Below are 27,428 nucleotides of genomic sequence, written 5' to 3'. Positions count from 1 at the left end.
ACAACTCCTTTCATTTGAGATCAGATATCTTTCTCCACTCCCTAACTCAGAACTGATTGCCACTGTCTCAACCAATTGAGTAGGGTACTCATTCAGGGGCTTAGAGGATTGCTCTGGTTCTGGTATTTGTTCCACTGAGACATCTGGTTCAGTACAACGTGATTCTGGCTCATCCGCACGTTTCTTCTCCTACAGGCTCATCCGATTCTCCCTCCACAGGTTTCCATTCATGTAAGTACTCCCTTGCAGGTTCTTCAGTGTTACTCTCCACAAGTTCCTGAACAGGTAAGTTCTTCCTAATAGGATCAAGGACAGGTAAGTCAGATGCAACTTCTTGAACACAAGGTAGGTGCTCAGGGCCTGTAATAATTTGAGTTTCAGAGCCCAATGTTCTTCCAGGTACATAACAGGGAATTTGCTCATCCTCAGACTCTGAGCATTCACTCCTTTATCCCTTCATCATCAGGACAAGCTCTGGTTCAAGGCCTTCGAACTTCTTTCTGCTTTGGTTATTCCTCAGAGTTGCTTGGCCGCAAAAACCCACAGGGAAGCAATAAATCTCGGTGCAACGTCCAGAGAGGACCACATTTTCTCTCTGGTTGGACAGTATATACTGGCAGATCACGAACTTTTCTGACAACCACATGAACATCTTGTTCCCATTTATCAGCCAGCGTATGCTTTCCTCTCAATCGCACATTTCTTACAAGAACTCGGTCACCCTCCTCCAATGTTGAAGCAACCACACGCTTATCAAATCTTCTTTTATTACGCTCGGCTACCTTCCCAGCATTTTTAGTAGCCACCTCGTAACTCTCATGTAACCGATTCTTAAGATCTCGCACGTATTGAGAGTGGGACTTGATGGGAGTGTCTGCTGGCAATCCGAAAGCCAGATCAACAGGTAGGCGGGGTTGTCGCCCAAACATGAGTTCATAAGGAGTGTACCCAGTAGTGTCATTGCGGGTGCAGTTATAGGCATGCACTAAGGGCTTTACGAACTCCTTCCACCGAGACTTCTTTTCATTTTAACTTAAGTCGCCTCTCTTCGACTTTGGAAGGATTTGGAGCGTTCTCGCAATTGATAGCCAGGTGCCCATCCTCTCCGCACCGGAAACAGTACCAGGGTCGTGGTCTGTTAACTCTCAGCTGGCCCATCCTGGGACTTCTGTCCGTTTCTGTGTCAAGCGGTCTCTGAGTGTTAGAAGCTCGAGGCATCTTACGAGTGACACTTTGAGTTTGAGCTCCGCAATCTGACGTTGGAGCCTAGAAATATCTAACTCTTCTGCGTTGTTTTGTTTCAGTCCCTGGGTGACCGATGCTTTTACCGCAGCTACTTGGGTGCATAATTCTTCCACCATCTTCTTTAAAGCGGTCAACTCAGCCTTTTCGGAATGACTCTTTGGATTCTTCCGATCAGGAGACTGCTTTAAGGCAGTAACTTGGGCTTGGATTTCTGCAACTTGTTTCATTAGAAGACTGGTTTCAGAGCCATCAGAGTTGGGCACATCACATGAACAGGCTGATACTTGGTTAGAGACTGCCCGTGACTTTGGGTAGGCATTAGGGGGCTTTGTCATCCCAAGATGCTTTCTCATCCGTTCCTCAGAGGTGTGTTTGTCTTCCTGGGTTCGAATAAGCACTGCTATTTCGGCAAAAGTGGGTGGTTGGACTTCTCTTTTGTCAAGCTGAAGGTCGGCAATGAGATGATTGTCCCAACACCCTCTGCAGAATTGTTTTAGAAGGTAACGGTCATGTTCACCTTCTGCTATGCCACCTCGTCTGATTGCAGCACTCAGAATAACTTGTAAACGGTGAAGGTAGTCTGACGGTTTCTCACTCTGATTTTGTAGAGTGCCCATGAGTTTGGCCAACAACTCGTCTCCGTCCTCGACAGAACCATATACGGACTCTAACAGCTTAAGATACACAGCAGGTAGGGCTGAAGGGCGCACATGTTTTACAATGTCGGCAGCTGGAGGTAAGAGACTGTCAAGGATTTTTCGCGTTCTGTGCAAGTCAGAGATGGAAGGGTCATTTAACAAGAAGTCGACACTCGCACGCCAGGTGTCGAAATCTGGTTCATTGGGGGGGCGTGGGACTCTCCCTGAAAAAACCCTCATACGGATTGAGGTTTGCTGTGACAGGGTAGCTTCACTTGTTTTCACTATGTGTTCAACCACCATTCTCTGAACACTGGGTGGGTCCACAATATTTGTGGGGAACACAGGGCAGGTTGTCACAGTAATATCATCAGTGGTAGTTTCTGGAGAAGGGGGAGACACAAATGTTGTTGTATTCTTGGTTGGGTTTTTAGGTTCTGAGCTTTGAGTTGGTATCACTTTTGAATTAGTCAGGGGGCTACTTATTGACGATGGGGCAGTATCCTCTGTACTCTGGGAGTCACTGCTAGAACCATGACAGCTCGCTTGCTGAGATTCTGCTGGAGCTTGATTTTCAGAATGGGTTTCTCTGAGTTTCTCCAATTCCTCTTGAAGCACACTTTGGAAAGACCTTCCACTTTCTTTAGCAATAGCCTTCAATTCCTCAAGATAACCTTCAGTGGCAGTGCAGATAGAAGGTTGAGTGTAGACAGTGGCTAAGGCACGCACTCGGAAGGTAACACCTGGGTAAGAGAGACTCCCCAAAGTCAAGGGTAAGAAAGGGAGCAAATTTTGGATTGCTGAGTTATGATTATATTCTATGATGGCATTTTGGTGAAACACTGAAGCTGGGTCATCAATGATAATATTACGGCTAATTGAACCATATCTTTCTAGGTACATTTCCAGCTCATTGTCTGTTTCGGTTAACGTAAGACCTCCGACTATGAGCGCATTTGCTACGTCAACGTTTTCCCGCTTCACGATATCCATTATAACGGTTGAAAATGTCAATAACTCGTTTCTCTTGTTTTACTAATTTCCCTTCTCTGTTTCTTTAACAGTTACCCTCGCTGCAAGAACTGGCTCCTGGCTGGCTCACCAACTTTTATGTAGCGCACGCGTTCCACAGCCTAAGCATAAACCACTTTTTAATGTATTGGACCAGATCAGAAGACTACATTCGCTCTTGAGCCAGTGTTGCAGCAAGACAAGGGAAATAACAACCCTATCTCACGGTGAATTCGTACTAATTCGCACGATTTAACCAAGTGGCTAAATCGTACGAAATCATACGAGCTGGCTCGTACGAAATCGTACGATTTTGTTCATCGCATTTAATACACCCCTGTGTAACAGCGAATTCGTGCTAAATCGCACGAATGTATTAAATCGTACTTTATCATACGATTTTGATCATCGCATTCAAGAAGCGTGACCCAATTCTCGTTCTCACAACATCGCGTTATTTATCAACAGTTTACGCACGCGGCGGCACGCCACATCTCGGTGAGTAGGCTATACCAGACGGTGTTTCGATATAAAGTTCATTATATGTGCTTTATTAATCCATATCGGCTTCTAAATGTTCTCTGAATTGTATTGGAGCTGGCTCGTGCGAAATCGTACGATTGGTTCATCGCATTAACACATCCCAGTGTATCAGCGAATTCGTGCTAAATCATACGAATTGTTTAAATCGTACTATATCATACGATTTTGTTCATCGCATTCAAGAAGCGTGACCCAATTCTCGTTCGCACAAACATCGCGTTATTTATCAGCAGTTTACGCAGGCCGCACGCCACATCTCGGTGAGTATAGGCTACCAGACGGTGTTTCGATATAAAGTTCATTATATGTGCTTTATTAATCCATATCGGCTTCTAAATGTTCTCTGAATTGTATTGGAGCTGGCTCGTGCGAAATCGTACGATTGGTTCATCGCATTAACACATCCCAGTGTATCAGCGAATTCGTGCTAAATCATACGAATTGTTTAAATCGTACTATATCATACGATTTTGTTCATCGCATTCAAGAAGCGTGACCCAATTCTCGTTCGCACAAACATCGCGTTATTTATCAGCAGCTTACGCATACGCACGCGGCACGCCACATATCTCGGTGAGTATATACCAGGCGGTGTCTTTTTGTTCGATATAAAGTTCATTATATGTGCTTTATTAATCCAGATCGGCTTCTGAATGTTCTCTGAATTGTATTGGTCATCAATATTACATTATTTTTGTTCAAAATAAGTTCAACCCACCCAACATATTATCAATTAGCGGGTGACTGCTAGCATATCAGCATTAACTTAACGTGACAGATCTTCGATCATTTTATTATATTAATATTTTTTTGGAATTAATGGAAGTAGTAACTACCACTGTACTTCCACTGTGGTATTTGTGTTTGGTACACAAATCCTACCATGTTTTTACCGCAGTTAGCCCACTTCTACTGTAACGTTACTATTTTGTAGTAACTTACTTACAGTAACAGCAAACGTTACTTTGCTTTTACCACAGCCTTGTTATACATAGTAAAAACAGTTACAACAACACTTACCATGCTTTTAATACATTTGATGTACAATTCAGAAATCTTGAAACTTTCAGATCCTTCTTTTTTTTATCAGTTTTATTTTATTGCCATATTATTTATTTATTTATTTTAATATAGTCTTATGATTGTGGGGGGATCTCGGGATTTGTTGTAAATAGTTATACACACAAAATGTTTAATAAATAAAGATTCAGAAAATAATATCCTAAAGTTGTAACTCTTTTTTTTTTTTTTTTTTTGTCTTGCAGTTTCTTCACATACATCTCTTACTCCATCTACACGCGCTCTACATTTAAACCAACGGCTCTTTTAAGAGCCATCACTTGCATAACTTGCTCTCTCTCGCTATCTCACTCACTTACTTACTCACACACACAAACAGACACACACACACACACACACACACACACACACACACACACACACACTCCCAGACACCCCCCCCCCCTGTCTGTCTGTCTGTCTGTCTGTCTGTCTTTCTGTCTGTCTTTCAATTTTTCTTTGCCTATTTCTCTTTGCATTCTTTCTCTTCTTTTCTTCAATATGGCATCTTCAGGTTTTGACCAGTTATGTCAGGAAGCTGCAATTATTTCAAAGGATCTTAAAATGAAAGCTGACAATGCTGAACTTGAAGCGGCTACCAGGGAGGCTGAACAAATTCTACAAACGTTCAATCCTCCACTGGTAATGTTAATAACATTTCAGTTTTCTTCATTTAATTACTTATGTATTTACATTAAGTTGCTTTAATACATGTATATTGTTTTATCTGTCAATAGATTTCCAAGTCCTTACTTTCAATCACTTTTAGCAATTTCTTTCAACATGTTTATTTATTTATTTTTTTCAGCCGAAAAAGAAGACCAAACGAGCCAGTGGCACTCTTCTCAAGCCGGTCTGTTTTGTGGAGAGGGATGAGTATGGGCATCTTGTGCCTAAACGGAGAAGGCCAATATCTGCAAAGGCAAAAAAATTAAATGGTATGTCTTATATAATTTGCACAGTGTATTTTAGCACTTCATACCATTTTCTCCCTTTGATAATGTGTATCATCATCATTTGTCTGTACTGTATATTTCTAATAATCTCTAATAAATCTCTATTTGTAGCTACAAAGATCAACAATCCAGTCAGTACATCATCTTTGGAGTCTGGGCAAGGATACATTGATCATGGTGAGTAATAACACCAACAATTTTCACAAATCATGCAGAGGTTATAATTATTAATTATTTGTTATGTCTCATTGTTCACAGGTGAAAGGCCATCACTGTCTGCTCGCACTGTTTGGTCAGCTGTTGAAGATATAGGTGTGTATTATTGTGTCATTACTGCTTTGTAATGATCAATCTAACTAACTGGCATGTACTGTACACTATATTGTGTTAGTTTTTTATTTTACAGAAACTCTTCATCAAGAGGTAGAGGATCTGCTAGCTGATAGTGAAGACATTCAGTACACAGATCCGACTTCCTCAAACACTTGGTCTATTCGCATGGACCAGAGTAAGAAGAAGTGGGCAGCTTTGAGGCCAGAGATAGTGGAGTCGTTATTAACGGCAGAGTATACAGAGATCCAGCAGTGCCAGCACTGCAGACTAAAGCGATCTATTATCCGCTGTAAGGACTGCATTCCTAAACAGCTGTACTGTGCAGACTGTGATATACTGGCCCATGAAAGGAAACTTCACAACCGAGAGACAAATGTGAAAGGATTCTTTCAACCCCTATCCCCAACAACTTTGGTCAAGGTGGATATTGAAGGCCAATTCCAATTTGAAGAAAAAAGTATGTTATTTTTTTCCAGAATTATAAAACCTTAGAATCTATCATGTGAATTTCATGTAGTCAAAATAATAATGGAACAATGTTATTTACGGTAGCTTAATTTCTTTTTTCTAGATTGCCTTTTGCATCTTGAGGCTCCTGAGCAAATGTGCCAATGTGCCACTGATTCCATTGAGGTGTCAGAAGGTAAAAGGGCCATTCTCATAGGAATCGATGGTGAGTCCAGTATAAAACAAATATTTTAATTATTGTTTTTTTTTTTTATATATTGCAAATACATTATAAATACATTGTTATTTCAATAGGTCGCTACAATGTCAGCTTGCCACACTTCAAATGTCCGAAATGTCTTGTGAGCAGAAATACCAGCGTCCCGCAACTGATCAAATCTGGTTACTGGCCTGCCACAGCAAGCTGTGAAACATTATATAAAATAGATGTATTTGTTTCCTATGACCACATGAAACTGACTGCCCCTGGAATGTCTAGACAGTCCTTCACCAGTTTACTAGAACAGCGGACAGAGTTTTTTGGCAGAGTATGAATTGAATTAATTACCAAATAATTTATTTTCTTTTTTGGCAGTGAGCTATTTCTTATATTGTTTTTGACTTTTATATTGGTTTTGTTTTATAGAATGGAAAGATATGCGCAGATGCTTTTCAACGAAGTTTTTTCGAATGGAGATACTGCCAGTTCGAAATCGATCAGCTCTGTGGACTGAAAGTGTTTGACTGTCCAGCCTGTTCTCCATTTATGCTTGCTGTGGCAGTAGATGGTAACAGAAAAATGTATCGCTTCAAAAGAGGGTAGGAGAAGTTATATATCTGTCTTTCAAAAAGCATTTCAAAATAATATTTTATTCCAGTTAGTTTTTCATTAGATAATTAAATGAAGCCCTTCTAATTATCTTCAAGGGATGAAGATCATGGCTTGTTTAAGGGTGTCTTTGTCTGTGAGGATGACGATGTTTCCAAGTTTGTGGACTACATTAATGAGAAGACAAAGCATGTAAGTTGTTTTGTCTGTTTTGTCTTAATGATCATTGAAATTGTATCCTAAACAAAAAATAGGAATGCAAATTTTTACTTAACTACAATAGCAAAATTAAGAACAATGCATTGAATTGTAAAATCTTGCCATCTTGCATGGCTTGAATTTCCAGTAAAGCAAAAATTCACTTGTGGGAATTTGAAATGTGTAAAAAAAAAATGCTAACAGGCTGACATATCTTTACACATATTTATTTAGACATTTATCCTAAAGGAAATTTAATACTGTGTTAAATCATCACATTGTTTTTCTTTCACTTTATTGTCATCTTGATAGTCAGTTAGAAAAGGTGTCTGTGGAACGAGTCAGTGGACTGCAGCACGGGAGTCCGTCCCGAAGAAAGTCAACAAGTTGGATGAGGAGGGCATGGAGGTGGCTGTCTGTCGACATGGTGTGCTTCTGAGGAGTCTAAACATGATGAGGGGAGAAATATTTGCATATCCCATGTATCTACAAAAAGAGATGACTCCAAAGAATGTGCAGTTCATGTGCACTGATGTAATCTGCAAGTACTGGCCATACCTACAGAGAGTGGTTAATGATTGTCCAGAGCTCTCTCCTCTCCTGGACATGAAGCCATTCCTGTCAGTGATGCATGCAAAGGCCCACTCTTGGAAATGTGAGGTAAACTGTTTTACAGAAAATAAAGATAACAATTTGCGACTTCTTTATTTATTTTTCAGTAATTGCTACTTATATTCTAAAACACAATGTTGAGATTATTTTAACCCTGTTAAATATTTGATCCATGAACAAGATTAAGTGGGGAGGTCGAAACCAAGATGGAGCAGGCACCACCCTGGGTGAAGAGGTAGAACAAGTTAATAGCTTCTTGTCAAGAACTGCTATATGCAGCAAATACATGACCAAAGGAGGTAAGTGTAAGCTGCAAACATACAATACAATACAATACAAAGTTACCAAATATAAGTTAAAGCTACACATGAAATACAGAAGAATTAAACTTTTGCCTGATCCTGTATCCGTGCCAAGAGGTGTTAGCGCAAGTCCAAGACCATTTTTATATTTGCATTCTAAATAAATTGAAAATGAATAAAGTAACAATTGATTTTTTTTAACACTTGATTTGTTTTTCTCTGTATTGTTTAGCTAGAACAGACCTGATTACCATCCAGGCCATGGCATGGAACAAACGCAAGATTGAGAACCTCGCAAAAGTGCTGTCCCGAAGATTAATGAAGGTATATTTCTAAATTGCCCTTTTCTTTTACAGGTGAAGTTATTTTTTAGTTTTTAATTATGTCTGTCTCAGTTTGTAGTGCCAACAATTAGGTAAGTGGTATGTGGAAAAAACTTTAGAAAGTCAAAACTCAATTGCTACTTATAATTTTTTTATGCAGTTTTCCATGCCCATGTTTATGAATCATGTATGCATCTGTCAGTAGTTTTTATGTTTTAATAAATGCACTTAATGGTGTTTTGTTATTCATTAGACAAAAGCTAAAATTCAGGAGGAGTCCTTAAACCTTGATGCAATAAAGAGAGAGCTGACAGTAACAGACGATGAGCTTCAAGGGTGGATCAGTGAAGTCAAGCAGTGGGCTGATACAGGTAGTCATGTTTTAGATTACCTTATCAGTGTACTTAAAAGAAAACTTATTGTTTTTTATTTTTCACAGACTGTAGTGTCATGTATGATTTAAGCTTCATCCTTATACCTCTGATGTAATCATAGATGTACATTTTTATTTCTATCAATAATTAAGCAACAATTGAGGAGAGCGCAGACAGTCAACAGGGGCTGGAGAAGGTGATTGAGACGCTTTATGTGAGCATCAGGCAGAGGAAGCAAAACCTTTACCGTCAAACAGGCAAGAGCACTTTAAACATGAAATCATTTTAAAGCTTTTAACAATTTCAACATTAGGTTACATTGTTTTATAATAGTGAGACCCTGGATAGCACTAAATTTAAGATCTTTGGGCAAAAAAAAAGTTATGCCTTTCAAACATTCATTATAAGAAAGCAGTATGCAAAATGCATATTTAAATACATACTTTTCTTGTTTATATTTAACTTTTATTTTAGAAAAGTCTTAAATAGAACATATTATGGCATGCTTTTTTCTTTTTAGATGGAAACAAGAGAAGACATAAACTCCGCAGAAAAATTTTGGAGGAAAAAGCCAAACTTAGTGCAGCTGTAGAAGAATACAACAATGCAGCACCTGAAAAACTGCAGTCAGCTGATGCAATTCTGGCATCTGAGAGTTATGCATGGCCATGGCTACTGGATGAGCGTGGTATGTCTTGTTGTTACTCATTTAAATTCTGATATATTGACCTGCTTACAGTAGATATTGTGTATGCCTATTGTGCATCAGCATTTGTCTCAGCTATACCTAGTTATCACTTGCTCTGCAGCAGTGTAAGCATTTATAGTCCCCCAAGACCAAATGCAGTAACTTTTCCATCATAACTTGTATCTATAATATCAACTTCTATCAATATACTATAAACTTATTTTGAAAGTAGTCATTAATGAAATGTAATACATTCACTAAAACTCAATTGTAGCTATGCAATTGTCAAAATATATATTGGTTAATCTGTCATTTATATATTTAACAGACTTTGTACAAAGTATATTTATACACTATTCCTTGCATTATTTTTAAAAACATCTTCACAGATAATCTTATAACCAAAAAGAAGGCCTTTGACCAAGTTATGATCCTGAACCGGCTTACTGAAGAGGAGTGCATTGTCTTGAAGGAGATCAAAAATCATTGGAAAAGCCTCAAAAGAGAATATTCTGTTCTAAATGATCATTCAAGACACATTGATATTGAAATGAAAAAGAACAGTAAGTGCTACATAATTTCCTGTTTATCTTGTGTAAGCAATAATAACACCAATACAGTATATCCACAATATCATGCACTTTAACTGAATCAGTGGTATTTAGCCATAACTGCTGCTCTGTACTGGTAAATAAGTTAATTGATGCTGTAAATTCAGCAGAAAATTACAGCAGAGCAGTACTTCATTAAAATGACATAATTTATGTTGTGGTTTTTGTGTTGCTTGCAGAACAGGGCTGTGGATTTTCTGAAAGTGGAATTCTAGGACTTCACTCTCTACTTCTGAAAAGACTATCCTACCTCAAATGTCACATCTCCTCTGTTCGTCAGCTGTACAGTAGTGTACTTGACAATTGTGAGTTGAAAGAAGACGATTGCGCGGATGAGGAGGATATCCAGTATGGTGTGGAGGAGGAGGAGGAGGAGGAGGATGATGAAGACGAAGAGGATTTTTTCTCACAATCAGTATAAAAAGTAACCACTTTTTGTATAAAACTTCTTGACTTTTGGCAACTAGCGTCAACTTGTCCAGACTTCAAATCGACACACACATCTAGCCAAAAGTTGTATTGTGTATTCCAGCCTTTACTGTAGGTGTAGGTAGTGAAGGGTTACAAATTTTAAATCTATTTCAAATATGCTTCCATACATAACATCACGGTAAATAATATTGTATTTAGAGTTTAAGGTTGAGATAATGATTCTCCTCAGCAAAGATGCAATTCCTGTTTTCTCCTTATTGTCTTTAATGGCTCTTGGTGTCCCAGTTTCACTCGGAGCCACAGCCCAGACGTTGAATCGTTGAGCTGATTGGATTAGTACATATGCGTTGGAATGGTTATGCTGATTGGATTGAGACTGGTAACACGCTGGAGTCGGGCGGGTTCCTTAACCTGTTTACTTAATATGCTGGATGCTTTGTTCAACCTCAGTGTAAATCCCTCCCCCTAAATGTCTATAAGTTTGCAAGGCACCTGTGTTTCAGGTCAGACTTTGGAAGAACTGCAGCCATGTCAACGCGAAGTCTTCAAAGAATAACTTCTTGAACGTGATCCCAACATCTCCTGGCCTCTGCTTTGAAGAAGAAAAAGTTTCCTACAGTAGCAAAAACTTGTGCAAAGTTATCAAAGATCAAAAACTTTGCTGAATTTTTGGTTTTCTTTTTTTTCTTATGTTTTACCAGAATGTGGTTAACACATGATACCCTTAACACACCCTGAACATCAAGAATATACTGTCATTTCCATTAAAACTGTCTTTGTTACATGATGAAACACTGACAAGGTGTGCAAATATGTATTTGTACAGTTAAGTTCTTATGTTTGTATATTCAAATTCATAATTTACATTGTAAAACATTACTAAGATTACACACTATTGTTATTTTACTGAATTAAAAAGCTTTTTGATGTAAAAATTCATGACCCTCTGAACAATGTTTTACCAACTTGTCATTGTATATTCATATCTGCCACAAATAAAAACTTATTAATTTTTTTTTTTACTTTATGTTTAAAGTTTATTCTATTATTATCTAGTAATTCTAGTATTATCTCAACTCCTGATTAGTCCCATAGTATCAGTTATCTAGGTAGCCTTGTGTTGTCAGGTCAGATTTTAGGATTAAATTCTCATCTCGTTTAACACATACCAGCAAATCTATGAATATTGCTGCACCATTGTGAAACAGTAAATATCATTGTAAGTTAGGACTATAGATCAAATTCATGCTTACCTTCTAGCAGAATCTTGTCCTGGATACTTCGTTGAGTAGTGGTAATATAAGTTAAACAAAAATGCTCTTTATATTACTTATAGAACTGTCTTTGTAAGATGAAGTAAAAAATAAACAGTACTTTAAAAAAATAAATTGTATTTATACAAAACATAAAATACTGTTTACACAATGCAAAAATATTTGTAGCAAAATATTAAAAGGTTACAGGTTAAAATACTTCAGCTAATCCCATATCAACAGGGCAGTCCTGTCCTGTATGAATGGAAAATTACAAAGGCTATTTACCTTGTATGCAGTTCAAGCAATATGTAAAAAATTACTTGTCTTTGTCCTAATTATTCAAGTTATAATACAACAAAGCAATATAAGCAAAATGTATCTTAGTTAAAACTAAGCTGAAGAAGAAATAAATTCTCTCCAGGGAAGCACACAACATCAAAATGTGACAACAACACAATGAAAAGGAGTGGTGTATAAATAGGATCTCGGTTACATTTGTTCCTATGCAGAATCTTGTGGGTTTTTTTGTTTTTTTTCAGAGCATGTAAACCATGTGCCATCAGCCCTCCATTGTCTTACTGGTTTCCATATATGGACATCCCTTGCAGTTGCAGGACTGTTTAAGTGTGTGCATGATCCTATCAATAATGATCATATATGGATAAGGAAGTGTGGCAGCCCTGTTAAACTGAGTTAGGGTTAGGGTTAGGGTTAGGGTTAGCAATTGGCTGCCCAGCACCGGCATGACTCTCTCTGGTTGTATTGTCTATCATCCCCTTTTAAGAAGTGCTTCGTGTTCCTAAATACATTTGCTGTTATTATTACATCAATATTATCAAGGGCATAGATTTGGTTTAAATATTGGGGGGGGGGTTATCTCTCCCATATTTTATCTCTAACATATTTTGTTGATCCTGGATTAACATTCCTGCCCCAAAATTTAGTCCTAACCCTATTCCTACCCATAAGCCTAACCCTACCCAAACTTTTCCCTAAAATCTGAGGGAAATGACAGGCGAATAACACTGATGTTGAAGCACCTCACCCTGGTTTTAAGCCTAAACTTGACATAAAACTGTAAACTTGTTCCTCAAATCTGAAGTTGTTCCAGGATCAACAAAGATGTTGATCCAGGAACATGTGGTACTTGGTGAAATCACGTTCACGGTACAGTGATACGTTCTACACGTTCACGGTAGAGTGACCAAGCCCTTGGGTAAGGTAGTTTAGAATTTGTTGGGATTCAATTAAATAAACTATATCCTTTATAAAGAAATTATTTTCATATATATGTTAATTGGACAAACCTCTGTAAGATATATGAGAAGTATGCTGAAATTTAGTATTTTACTGTGCACACTTTTTAAAAAACATTTATACCACCTTTCCATACATGTCTGGCAACTGTGTCCAACATTATTTATCAAGTATAGTAGGCTATTAGTAGTTTTCCTCCCAAGTTTCTTTTAAATACACTTAGAATCTGATTTACAGCCAGTTAAGAAGTTAATTTCTTTGCCTGACAGACACCTGCTAGCTTAAATCATGAGCATATAGAGGGACATTTATAACCTAATTTTGTAAAAATGTATAGGCTACAGATAGATTATCTCTTTATATTTCTTTCTTTGTTTTCTTAAACATGGTAATGGGTGAACCTGCAATAACTTGTCATTATCCAATTCATATTTAACAGAAATAAAGCCTTTATTTTTATAGTGCTTTATACAATACAGATTGTTTCAAAGCAGTCACTCTCGCAGTAATAAACTAACAATACTGCAAAAATAACAGAATGATTCAGTTCAAATATGAGACAAATTTAAAATGTCATGTAAATCAGCTCTAACAATAAAAGTTTCATTATTCAGCTAAATTCATTTCAATAACTGATGTGTCAAATTCAGCAATTATGAACTGATTTCAAAGACCTAGTTTATAAAATGTCAACTCTCCATCTTCATCATTTGCTGGACATCAAAGTAAAATGTGTGTTGATTATTCAAGTTGTGCCAAAAGTGTAATTTTAAGCACCTTCCATTCATGAAACTGAAACTTAGCATATTTGCCACACCATATTTGCTATAAAATGTTGGTGCATTATTGTCCCAATTGTCATTATGACTATAAAAAAATGTCTCAAGTAAAAAAAAAAAAATAAATAAAAAAAATATATATATATATATATATATATTTTTTTTTTTTTTTTTTTTTTTAAGAAATCAATCAAGAAATGTATGTATGGTTTTATACTTCAATTCACAATATTCACCACACTACACTCCACAAACATAACTTTATTGTAGGATACACTTTATGATACACAAGTTGTTTAAATAATGCAAACAATTAGTACACATACTTTATTTCTTTATATGTATAGTCATACTTATGTATGAATTTAAACAGACAGTATTGCCCTACAGTAACTACTGCATAGCTTCCTCGGAGACCCAGGTACTCCTCCACTTCTTGCCACTATGGAGAAAAAAAAAAGACAGAAGTGATATTATCAAATAACCCTTTGACAAAAGGTGTGTCCACACAGTCTGTGTATGCTTCACCCTTATATTTTCCTATTTGGGAAGTAACAATGAGAAATTGTTTTTTACAATGGGAAAATTACAATTTGGCTTAATTTCTCAGTTTTTCTTTTTTTATACATATTGGTTTAAGACTTATTTCATTCTGACATGTAGGAGACATAATTACTCTTATCTTATTGGTCAAACTGCCCCATATTCTCTACAGCATGAATTATCTCGGGCAAATGGGAGATAATACGGTACTGCCAAGTCAAGTCATCTTTATTTGTGTAGCACTTTATACAATACAGATTGTTTCAAAGCATCTTCACAGTGAATAACATCAAAATAGCAGAATCAATTATGAAAACTCAATTACGAAGTTCAGAACAAGTCAGTGCCAATGTGTTTACACTTGACAATATTGTTGTGAACCACCACTTGCTGTTAACTACACTTTTTTAGAAAAAAAAGGAATATGTTGCCGGGCACATAGTGCTGCTGTGACTTGCCAAGCATTGCCTTCAAGTATGATGCACGAGACATCGCAAGCAAGAGGCTACAGTAGTATGTAGTAGGCTAGTTTTATATTTAGTAACATGTTATGATTTAAGTAGTTCAATGTTCAATGTGTTTCCACTGATAAATGCAATGAAAATAGTTCCTTGACATTGGATAAAAGTCAATGTTATTAACTATAAAAATAATACAAAACAATATACAAAACTCTGTCAGCATAGCGACATATATCTGGTGTGAATTTTTCGTGATGGCATGCATATGTATTTAACAGTGATTGGTAGTCCACTACAATATTTTATTAAATTGTAAGCATACTAGCAGGGCCATAACTACTCTTAGTGAAAATAAAGCTGTTTGACCAATCAGATGAAAGAAGCATTTTAGTTTATGGAAGCAGTTTAAAGAAGCAGTTTAAAAAACTGAGTTTTCTGAATAATTGTTTTCCATTTGTAAAACTAAACAAAAAAAGAAAATATACTTCTCATTGTTTACAAAAGATTTATTTTTTAAAGAGAGAAAGTGATAAACCTTTAGATCAAAATTACCCTAAGGATCATGAAAGGGGAGTTTCTTAGATGAATAATAAATTTTTTAATTATTAAAGGAATAGTTCACCTCAAAATTAAAATTGTGTCATCATTTACTCACCATCAAGTTGTTTCATACCTGTATTCTTTCTTCTGCTGAACATAAAGAAAGATATTTTGAAGAATGTTCTTCAAAATATCTTTCTTTGTGTTCAGCAGAAGAAAGAAATTCATACAGGTTTGAAACAACTTAAGGGTGAGTAAATGATGACACAATTTTAATTTTGAGGTGAACTATTCCTTTAAATTAAGCTACTAAAAATATGTGTATACTAACCAGGATGCGCAAGGCTGCCATCGGAAAAGAAATTCTTTTCTTCCCTTTAAAGAACAGAGAGACAACAATTTATCAATATCTGTTATATAATCAAATTTAAGCCCATTTTCAGGCTATACAGCATAAGGAATAAAAGGAACTGATTTATGATACTTATATTTGTCTACCTAACAATAATACAAAAATACAGATAATATCCTGGATTGGGATTTTCCTAATTACAATAATTTACTGAAACTGCTTCATTAGGAAAAGACATGTAATATTGTAATTATTTTGAGGGTTCTAAAGAGGAATAATCTATAGTAATGAAGTGGCTTTTTTCTTTTTTGATTCTGACCAACCTCCCTAACTCTCTCCCTCACAACCTCTCCATGGTACACATCCTGGCTGTTGTGTGAGCATTCTGCAATGCAACAATACACATCTGTAATTGCAACTGAATTAAAAAATAAGAATAATAATAATAAACTAACAAATAACATTGAAAAAACTTTAAACAAAAAAATGGGCTGAGTGTAGTTTAACAATTCGCAGCATTATAAAGATGGAAAAATAATTACCATTATTTGTTTGTCTACGCTTCCTTTGCTTTGGCATGTAGAACACATTGGCAGCAGAGGCGGAGTCATTGGCAGCAGAGGCGGAGTCATTGGCAGCGGAGGCGGAGTCAATGGCAGCAGAGGCAGAGTCATTGGCAGCAGAGGCGGAGTCATTGGCAGCAGAGGCGGAGTCATTGGCAGCAGAGGCAGAGTCATTGGCAGCAGAGGCGGAGTCATTGGCAGCAGAGGCGGAGTCATTGGCAGCGGAGGCGGAGTCATTGGCAGCGGAGGCGGAGTCAATGGCAGCAGAGGCAGAGTCATTGGCAGCAGAGGCGGAGTCATTGGCAGCAGAGGCGGAGTCATTGGCAGCGGAGGCAGAGTCATTGGCAGCAGAGGCGGAGTCATTGGCAGCAGAGGCGGAGTCATTGGCAGCGGAGGCGGAGTCATTGGCAGCGGAGGCGGATTCATTGGCAGCGGAGGCAGAGTCATTGGCAGCAGAGGCAGAATTGTTGGCTGTAGAGATTTAGGGAAAAAACGTTCTTAGAAAAATACTGTTTCATTTATAATTAAACCTATTATATTTAAATTTATTACAATTATAAATATTACAAAAATGTTTACAGTCCAGGCTGGTGGCGGCAGAGGAGTCGTCATTGGCCACAGAGACGGTCTCCACAAACGAAGAGGTGGAGCCATTGACTGTAGAGGTTTAGGAAAAAAAACATTCTTTAGAAAAAAAGGGTTCATTTTTTATGATTCACATCAAAAAATGTTTTACAGTCCGGGCAGGTGGCTGCAGAGGAGTCATCGGCCATAGAAGTAGAGTTGTTTGACATAGAGGCGGGGTCCACGATCACAGAGGAGTCGTCGTTGGAAGCTGAGGTGGAGGCCACAGAGACGGTCTCCACAAACGAAGAGGTGGAGCCATTGACTGTAGAGGTTTAGAATAAAAACATTAAGAAAAAAACGGTTAATTTTTTATAATTAAATATATTATATATTGATTTATTACAATTACAAATCACAAAATGTTTTACAGTCTGGGCTGGTGGCTGCAGAGGAGTCATCGGCCGTAGAAGTAGAGTTGTTTGCCATAGAGGCGGGGTCCACGATCACAGAGGAGTCGTCGTTGGCGGTAGAGGCTGAGTTGTTCCAGGGAGAAAATACATTCATCTTAGAAAATTATAAAAGCGCTATTAGATAAGATTAAGATTAAGATTATAAGATTGTTATCCTAGTGGTGATTTAATAGTTTCAAGCAACTTGGTGTCGGCTTAACTGAATACACAATGTTTACTAACCACAAAACATGCAATATACTATAGCTGAATATTCCTGCCATATGCCATACATTACTTTGACAATCACCCATGGCAGATAAAATAATATTTCCTAATTGCAACATAATTTGAAATGTGTATTGTGAAAAGTGCTATACAAATAAACCTGAATTAATGTATAATGAGAAATTATTTTTTTTACAGTAAGTTATATTGTTTAATAATACAAAAATAAAACATCTGGACTGACAGTAATTATGCTACTGCATGCACTCTGCAAAAATATATTGAGTGTGACATCATATAACAACAAACTTCTGGACAAGTCAGAGTAAATGAGTAGTTATGGAACCTTTTCCCATTTATGGGGTTCTCAGAAACGCAAATCGCCATAGTTGGGTAAATTGCAATATTGGTGAATGGAAACTACAACAAATATATTTTATTATATAATTATATAAATATATCTATCTATCATGAAAGCATTTCTATGACTTTGCTAATTTGCCACCTCTCCCTCAGCCGTTGTATTATAAATACTCACACAGCAGTGTTAACTTTAAAAAAAAATATATATTCCAAAGTAATATTACAAATATTACAGCTTATATACACCGATCAGGCATACCATTATGATCACTGACAGCTTAAGTGAATAACACTGATTATCTCTTCATCTTGGCACCTGTTAGTGGGTGGGATATAGCAAGTGAATATTTTGTCCTCAACATTGATCTGTTAGAAGCAGGAAAAATGGGCATGCGTTAGGATTTAAGTGAGTTTGACAAGGGCCAAATTGTGTTGGCTAGACGACTGAGTCAGAGCTTCTCCAAAACTGCAGCTCTTGTTGGGTGTTCTGGGTCTGCAGTGGTCAGTATCTATCAGTGGTCCAAGGAAGGAACGGAGGTGAATCAGTGACAGGGTCATGGGCGGCCAAGGCTCATTGATGCACGTGGGGAACGAAAGCTGGCCCGTATGATCCAACAGACGCGCTACTGTAGCTCAAATTGCTCAAGAAGTTAATGCTGGTTCTGATAGAAAGGTGTCAGAATACAGTGCATTGCAGTTTGTTGTGTATGGGGCTGCATAGCCGCAGACCAGTCAGGGTGCCCATGGTGACCCCTGTCCTCCGCAAAAAGTGCAAACAGTGGGCACGTGAGCATCTTGCCTTGCTTGCCTTCTTCCCATAGTGCATCCTGGTGCCATGCGTTTCCACGCACCCAGCCATCCACGTGATGTAAAAGAAAACGTGATTCATCAGACCAGACCACCTTCTTCCATTGCTCTGTGGACCAGTTCTGATGCTCACGTGCCCACTGTTGGTGCTTTCGGCGGTGGACAGGGGTCACCATGGGCACCCTAACTGGTCTGCGTCTGGTATCCTGACTGGCTATGCAGCCCCATACGCAACAAACTGTGATGCACTGTGCATTCTGACACCTTTCTATAAGAACCAGCATTAACTTCTTTTGCAATTTGAGCTAAAGGCAGTGTGATGCTTTGGGTAATGTTTTGCTGGGAGGTCTCAGAGGTCTAGTGGAGTCCATGCCTCGATGAGTCATGGCTGACTTAACAGCAAAAGGGGGACCAACACAATACTAGGAAGGTGGTCATACTGTTATGCCTGATCTGCATGTATGTATGTATATGTATGTATGTATGTATGTATGTATGTATATGTATGTATATGTATGTATGTATGTATATGTATGTATATGTATGTATGTATATGTATGTATATGTATGTATGTATGTATGTATGTATATGTATGTATGTATGTATGTATATATATATAAACTTTGTAAGATTAACCATGTTAATAACTGTGTAAATGCATCATCACTGTCTGTGAAAAAAGACCATTATAATAAGAAGAGCTTTTTAATTGGTAAATACACATACAAATAAACATACATACCTCTTACAACAGCCTCATAAAGTCTCTGCATGACTGGTACTGAGGGATGGCTCTGAACGTTGATGTTTTTAACAAACACTTTTGTGGAGCGATGCTGGCATCTCTGTGTTGTAATAAAGAGCATTGGTGAGAAGCCCAGTAATTCCAACTTATGAAGCTGAGAAGAGAGAACAAAATGTTTTAAGCAAGAGTACGCAGTCAAATGAAAAACTATGCTCTTATCCACTATCTACTCAAATAAAAATTAGTTTTTTGTTTGCTGAATTGTAGTCATAATTATAATAATAAAAATAAAAAAATTCATATGTTGAAATGAAACTTACAAGCAAGTCCACACAGTTCATAATTTTGTGAGAATTGCCATGTTTTTTCAATTTGGCTGCCCACTGATCATCAAATTTTTCTTTTTGGGCTTTCAAGTTTTTCTTTTGAATAATGTTTATTCCACAGTATTTGCAGGTTTTGGAGGCACTGCCGATTTCTTTGTAGCAAGCACTACACTGGCGTGTTGTGGATCCAGGTGCCATGTGTGTGAGAGAAAGAGAGAGAATGTGTACAAAAGAGAGAGAGTGAGAGAGGGTGAGTATATGTGTGTGTAAGAGAGAGAGAGAGAGAGAGAGAGAGAGAGGGGGTGAGTGTGTGAGAGCGAGAGAGAGTGTGTGTGTGAGAGAGCGGGTGAGTGTGTGTGAGAGCGAGAGAGAGAGTGTGTGAGAGCAAGAGAGAGAGAGAGTGTGTGAGAGCAAGAGAGAGAGAGAGAGAGAGAGTGTGTGAGAGCAAGAGAGAGAGTGTGTGAGAGCGAGAGAGAGTGTGTGTGAGCGAGAGAGAGTGTGTGAGAGCAAGAGAGTGTGTGAGAGCAAGAGAGTGTGTGAGAGCGAGAGAGAGAGAGTGTGTGTGTGAGAGCGAGAGAAGAGTGAGAGTGTGTGAGAGCGAGAGAGTGTGTGAGAGCGAGAGAGAGTGTGTGCAAGAGCGAGAGAGAGTGTGTGCGAGAGCGAGAGAGAGAGAGCAAGTGATGGCTCTTAAAAGAGCCGTTGGTTTAAATGTAGAGCGCGTGTAGATGGAGTAAGAGATGTATGTGAAGAAACTGCAAGACAAAAAAAAAAAAAAAAAAAGAGTTACAACTTTAGGATATTATTTTCTGAATCTTTATTTATTAAACATTTTGTGTGTATAACTATTTACAACAAATCCCGAGATCCCCCCACAATCATAAGACTATATTAAAATAAATAAATAAATAATATGGCAATAAAATAAAACTGATAAAAAAAAGAAGGATCTGAAAGTTTCAAGATTTCTGAATTGTACATCAAATGTATTAAAAGCATGGTAAGTGTTGTTGTAACTGTTTTTACCATGTATAACAAGGCTGTGGTAAAAGCAAAGTAACGTTTGCTGTTACTGTAAGTAAGTTACTACAAAATAGTAACGTTACAGTAGAAGTGGGCTAACTGCGGTAAAAACATGGTAGGATTTGTGTACCAAACACAAATACCACAGTGGAAGTACAGTGGTAGTTACTACTTCCATTAATTCCAAAAAAATATTAATATAATAAAATGATCGAAGATCTGTCACGTTAAGTTAATGCTGATATGCTAGCAGTCACCCGCTAATTGATAATATGTTGGGTGGGTTGAACTTATTTTGAACAAAAATAATGTAATATTGATGACCAATACAATTCAGAGAACATTCAGAAGCCGATCTGGATTAATAAAGCACATATAATGAACTTTATATCGAACAAAAAGACACCGCCTGGTATATACTCACCGAGATATGTGGCGTGCCGCGTGCGTATGCGTAAGCTGCTGATAAATAACGCGATGTTTGTGCGAACGAGAATTGGGTCACGCTTCTTGAATGCGATGAACAAAATCGTATGATATAGTACGATTTAAACAATTCGTATGATTTAGCACGAATTCGCTGATACACTGGGATGTGTTAATGCGATGAACCAATCGTACGATTTCGCACGAGCCAGCTCCAATACAATTCAGAGAACATTTAGAAGCCGATATGGATTAATAAAGCACATATAATGAACTTTATATCGAAACACCGTCTGGTAGCCTATACTCACCGAGATGTGGCGTGCGGCCTGCGTAAACTGCTGATAAATAACGCGATGTTTGTGCGAACGAGAATTGGGTCACGCTTCTTGAATGCGATGAACAAAATCGTATGATATAGTACGATTTAAACAATTCGTATGATTTAGCACGAATTCGCTGATACACTGGGATGTGTTAATGCGATGAACCAATCGTACGATTTCGCACGAGCCAGCTCCAATACAATTCAGAGAACATTTAGAAGCCGATATGGATTAATAAAGCACATATAATGAACTTTATATCGAAACACCGTCTGGTATAGCCTACTCACCGAGATGTGGCGTGCCGCCGCGTGCGTAAACTGTTGATAAATAACGCGATGTTGTGAGAACGAGAATTGGGTCACGCTTCTTGAATGCGATGATCAAAATCGTATGATAAAGTACGATTTAATACATTCGTGCGATTTAGCACGAATTCGCTGTTACACAGGGGTGTATTAAATGCGATGAACAAAATCGTACGATTTCGTACGAGCCAGCTCGTATGATTTCGTACGATTTAGCCACTTGGTTAAATCGTGCGAATTAGTACGAATTCACCGTGAGATAGGGTTGGAAATAACCACAGAGACAGGTATAGTTGAAAAGGTAAGTATTTTTTATTTTATACTTCATTTTACTTACTTCACTTTATTTTATACTTTATACTTATACTTTAGATGAATTTGTTTCAGTTTGAGGAGAAAAAAAACAAAAACAAAAAAAAGAAGTTAACAGCTTAAATGAAACAATTCACAAAACCATTTAAATGAACTTCTCTTGTGCTCAATAGTTCTGTAGTTAACTCTTTGGTTAGTCTGTTAGTTTTTTTTTACTTAGTTCTGATATTCCTTGTTTATTTGGTTTAACCCTCTAAGCGCCAAAGTCGCAAAATTGAGCTGTAGATCCTAATATGGTGTAATATCTCATTTGTATTCCCTACCACTAGATGGCAGACATGTAATACTTCGATTCAAGACCAAAATGACGTCATGTTCCTATTCAAAGTGTTGGAGGAAACAGCAGAGCAAGTGAGCGATCGTGTCATTGATGCGGAAGCAGTTCAGTTCAGAGCGTCTGAGTAAATTGTGAGATTTGTGAGAGAAAATCGTCAAATGGCTAATAAAAACTTGTACCATGAGGATGTGTTGCAAATGTTATTCGCTGATTCTGACTCTGAAGGGGAATATTTGCCTTTTGGAAATGACGATCGGTCGTCTAATGATCGCGCTTCTCCTGGTACATCTTTGCCGCACAATGGTGCCGCCCGCGCTTCTCCCGGTACATCTTTGCCGCGCAATGGTGCCACCGCGCTTCTCTCGGTACATCTTTGCTGCGCAATGGTGCCGCCCGCGTCTCTCCCGGTACAATTTTGCTGCGCAATGGTGCCGCCGTGCAAGGCGTGAGTGTTCACGAAGCACAAACAGATCATTTTGACCATTTGCCCAACGGGGATGGGGGTGGCAGGGGTGGACGTGGTCTTAGTGTACATAGGAGAGCTGTTGCTAGAGGTAAAGGCAGCAGGGGTAGAAGAAATAGGGCTCAGTCGTTTATGGTCCACTCAAGGAGCTTTCTCTGGATGAAATGACCATAGCATTCAAGGGAAAGTCCACCTTGAAACAATACAACCCTAAAAAACCTGACAAGTATGGCTACAAGGTGTATGTTTTGAGTGAGGCCAGCTCAGGTTATGTTTTGCAGTGGTCCATGTACACTGGCCAAAATGCTGATGCTGATGCTAATTTAGGTGCCACCCATCTAATTGTTCGTCAGCTGATGGCCCAATACGCAGGGAAAGAGCATGAGGTGTACATGGATAGTACTTTCTCCTATTTTATTGTTGGTTTCCTCATTTCCGATCATTTGGAATGAGGATAAAAAGACAAAAAAAAAGCATGTAAATAAATTCCAACACCAATTCAATATCTACTATTTCCTGAATATTTCAATTTATTTATTTAAATGGGACAGTGCATATTCATGAACGTACAATCAAAGTTGAACGTAAATACGCCGGATTTAGCACAATGCTAATTTCCATCCGTAGTCCCAAACATAAACAAATACAAACCAAAAAACAAACAGACAATATACATATCAACAAATATACATATATAGCTAAAAAAGTTCCTATACCTTATTGTACTTATTGTAATATTAATTTAAAGTGCATAAATGCCTGTACATAGACATCCCAAAGTGCTTATTATAAATATATAAATAAAACTACCTATCAAATTTTACCTGCATACTTAATGATTACATTTTTGATTATTATTCAGCCATCTTTTAAGATTTTTCTTAAATGAAACAAAAGTGGGGCTCTCTCTAATTACCGTTGGTATACTATTCCAATTTGTGCAGCCTTTAATAGAGAGGACATTTTGTGCAAACGAAGATTTTCTAAATAGTACTTCACAATCCCCCCGGGTAAATGATCTAGTCCTCATCTCGCTATTTCTCTTTTTGATAAAATCGCTCAGGGGTGGTGGGGCGATTCCATTCATAGATTTATAAATAAGACAGCTATTTTTAAAAATTTTAAGATTTTCAAAATTTAGTAGTTGATACTTCTCAAGAATTGGACAAAGGTGAAATGACTGTGGTTTCCTGTCAAATACCTTGACTGCTTTTTTATATAGTTGAACAATGGGTTTTAATGCAATAACTCCAGCAAAAGACCAAACTGTGAAGCAGTATTCAATGTGGGAAAAAATCATACAATGGAGATATGATTTAGCAGCCTCGGTTGTAATGTAGGATCTGATTTGTTTGTAATTTTGTAGATTAAATTTTATAGTATTGGATACCTTTTGTATGTGTTTTTTGAAAGTGAGGTTTGAATCTAGTATAACCCCAAGGTACTTGAACTGGGCTACCAACTCCAATTCCTCCCCTCCCAAAAACACAGAAGATCTACTTCTTGTTGGTAGTTGTTCAATGAGTGTATTACAGTCAGTTTTTAAAATATTTGGCTTCACAGGTTTTTTTTTTTTAAACATCAACACAACGGTCTTTTTAGTATTAAGAGTGAGACTAATTTGATTTAGCCAGTTTTGAACTTTAGTTAGTGAATTTGTAAGGTTTGTAGCTATTATCTTTTCATCTTTGCCATGTATAAAGATCACAGCGTCATCCGCATACATCTGCACATTACAGTCAGGACAAGCAGCTGGAAGATCATTAATGTACATTGAGAACAATAGAGGTCCGAGAATTGAGCCCTGCGGAACTCCAACATGATTGCTAATGGAAGGAGATTTAACACCATCTATATTAACACATTGTGTTCTGTTTGATAAATATGATTGAAACCATGATATAGCATCTGTAGAAAAGTTAAAATGTGTGAGTTTGGTCAGCAGTACTTGATGGTTAACTGTATCAAAAGCCTTTTTAAGGTCTAAAAATACAGCTCCTACACAAGGACTCTTATCCAATAAATACTTGATCTGTTCAATCAGAAAGCAATTCGCTGACTCAGTGGAATGATTGGGCCGGAAACCGAACTGCATACGATGCAGTGGGGTAAAACCTTTATCCAGATGTTCAATAAGTTGTTTTGCTATCCACTTTTCAGCCACTTTAGAAATGATTGGCAGGATGCTAATTGGCCGGTAGTTGGCGACCTGTGTTTTTGGTCCTGATTTAAAGATGGGTGTAATAATGGCCTCTTTCCAAGTTGCCGGAACTGCCCTTTGATTGATAAGAGTAATAGGTTGTACCAAGGCATCGTTATGAGTTTTTAAAAAGTTATTGTCAATACCATGGACATCCATAGCTTTGGAGTTCTTGAGCGCAGCAATGATCTTTATTACCTCTGCCTCTGTTATGTTTTGTATCTGAAAGATGGGCTGATCTTCATTTAATAGTCGAGGTAAAATATTAGAAGGAACAATGGACCTTGTTATTTCAGATATACTGTCTATAAAATAATTATTAAAAGTGTTTGCCACGATCGTAGGATCTCTAATCAGGGCATTATCCACGGCTAACTCAATGGCTTTAATTTCCTTTTTATTATGTTTACCTAATAATTTATTTAAAATTTGCCATGTTTTTTTCCCATTACCTCTTGTATTTTCTATAATGGAAACAAAAAAGTCTGCTTTAGCTTTTCTTAAAGTTTGTGTAACTTTATTACGTGCATGTGTGAATTTTTCCCTGTCAGTGGACAAACCAGATTTCAGATATTGTTTAAGCAGCACATCTCTAATTTTTAATACATTTTTACAGGTTTGATTTAACCATGGTAAATTATTTCTCTTCTTAGCCCCTCCACTCCCCCTACAGGTGAAGGAGGACATTACCTCTTTAAGCTTGTTGATAAAAGAGTTACAACTGCTTTCTATATTATTTGAGCATAATATTTCCTCCCAATCAACCACTTTCAAGGCTGTATTGAGATTCTGTGTTTGATTCTTAGGTATAAAATTTAATTTAACATCGGAGGAATGAAGAGCACTATTTAATTTTAGATGCCTCTTTTTTGAAAGCTTCCTAGAAAATAAAATCATGTTATGGTCTGATAAACCAGTAAAAAAATTAAAAGTCTTAATAATTCGGTTTGGCTTATTGCTGAACAGAAGGTCTATTCTTGTCTGGGAGTTATTTGTTATTCTAGTTGGCTTTTCAATAAGTTGTTCTAAGTTAAAATAGTCTGTGGATCGTTTGAGATTTTTCCTACCATGTTTATCATCCCAATTTATATTAAAATCACCTATGATTATAATCTCGTTGTTTTGGTCACAGGATTTCAGCACGTTTTTTAGCTGGTCATAAAAATCTACCTTCATGGATGGGTGTCGATATAGGCATATTAAAATAAAAGACATTTCATTTGATAGAGTGATTTCCACACCGACACAATCAAATGTAATATCAGTTGACCATTCTAGCTGTCTACAAGACCAGGTATTTCTAACATAAAGCAATACTCCGCCACCTTTGCCTTTCTCCCTGTCCTTTCTAAACACATGATACCCAGGCATAGCTACCAGGGCTTCAGCTGATGTTGGTTTCAACCAAGTTTCAGATAATCCTAAACAATCAATATTTGAATCACCTAGGATGTGCTCTAGTTGTTCACGCTTATTTCCGATGAACTGAACTTATACTACTGATGAACTGATCAAAAAGTAGGCTACTGTTCACATGCGTTTTACTACTATATAGTATAGTAATAATTTAGTACTTTCTCCTGCTATTGTTGGTTTCCTCTTTTCTCATCATTTTGAATGAGGATAAAAAAAATAAAAATAAAAATAAAACATGCAAATAAGTTCAAACATCAGTTCAATATCTACTATTTCCTTAATATTATGAAATTCAAGAAGGCCGCCCCCTGATGACGTCGTAATATGCAAATTAGATGAGTATATTTACACCCCACATAAACTTTCAGTCATCCCCAACATTTTTCTAATTTACAGTAGATACAGTAGTCTTTAAGCCCTTTCAAGCCACAAGCTTTTGAAATTTTGATGTCAAAATCCAGCATTTTTTCAAAAAAACCTTGGCGCCTAAAGGGTTAACTAAATTAGTGCGTAGCTTGTTTTAGTTATAGATAGAAGAAGAAAGAAAAAAAAACAACCTTGCAAAGACAAGGCATAAAAATAACAATTAATTACAATTAATTCTCTTTAAACAACGTTAATACTTCAAATGATGATTTTTATCACAACAAATCCTTCAAATGAATATATACACATTTACCAGTGCTTATTATCATTTTAACCCTAATAGAAACACAACTAAGGGCTAAAAATGAAGAAAATTACGTCTTAAAATGACGTGCATTCAATTAGCTAATAGCTCG

At 37.3% G+C, this 27,428-nt stretch overlaps 2 protein-coding genes across 4 annotated transcripts in view; one reads left to right on the top strand and one right to left on the bottom strand.

The window, feature by feature from the left end:
- The first annotated feature begins 4,935 nt into the window (after positions 1-4,935).
- On the top strand, positions 4,936-11,468 carry LOC311096598 (uncharacterized protein). The gene is made up of 17 exons (XM_084135856.1): positions 4,936-5,138; positions 5,305-5,434; positions 5,564-5,629; positions 5,711-5,764; positions 5,859-6,242; positions 6,357-6,458; positions 6,548-6,780; positions 6,879-7,051; positions 7,160-7,253; positions 7,572-7,919; positions 8,053-8,170; positions 8,406-8,497; positions 8,750-8,867; positions 9,023-9,127; positions 9,391-9,558; positions 9,948-10,121; positions 10,349-11,468. Exons 1-17 carry the CDS (start codon positions 4,998-5,000, stop codon positions 10,588-10,590), a joined length of 2,742 nt encoding a protein of 913 aa, XP_083991982.1. The 5' UTR covers positions 4,936-4,997; the 3' UTR covers positions 10,591-11,468.
- A 2,647-nt stretch (positions 11,469-14,115) lies between these two features.
- LOC311096474 (uncharacterized protein) overlaps positions 14,116-27,428 on the bottom strand; it is a 78,480-nt gene continuing 65,167 nt past the window's right edge. For 2 of the 3 annotated variants that reach the window (XM_084135648.1, XM_084135649.1), the window contains exons 2-8: positions 19,510-19,666; positions 17,348-17,452; positions 17,089-17,241; positions 16,932-17,009; positions 16,332-16,823; positions 15,769-15,812; positions 14,116-14,335 (exon numbers count right to left, since the gene is read on the bottom strand). In XM_084135648.1, the coding sequence (XP_083991774.1) occupies positions 14,207-14,335; positions 15,769-15,812; positions 16,332-16,823; positions 16,932-17,009; positions 17,089-17,241; positions 17,348-17,452; positions 19,510-19,666 (1,158 nt within the window). In that variant the 3' untranslated portion in view covers positions 14,116-14,206. Of the gene's footprint in view, positions 14,336-15,768; positions 15,813-16,331; positions 16,824-16,931; positions 17,010-17,088; positions 17,242-17,347; positions 17,453-19,509; positions 19,667-19,832; positions 20,591-27,428 lie in introns of all 3 variants that reach the window. The other variant, XM_084135647.1, reaches the window with a different exon arrangement.

Source organism: Abramis brama (genome assembly GCF_963993115.1).
Source record: "Abramis brama genome assembly, chromosome: 14".
NCBI classification, from domain to species: domain Eukaryota; kingdom Metazoa; phylum Chordata; class Actinopteri; order Cypriniformes; family Leuciscidae; genus Abramis; species Abramis brama.
This window is presented reverse-complemented; position numbering and strand designations above follow the sequence as displayed.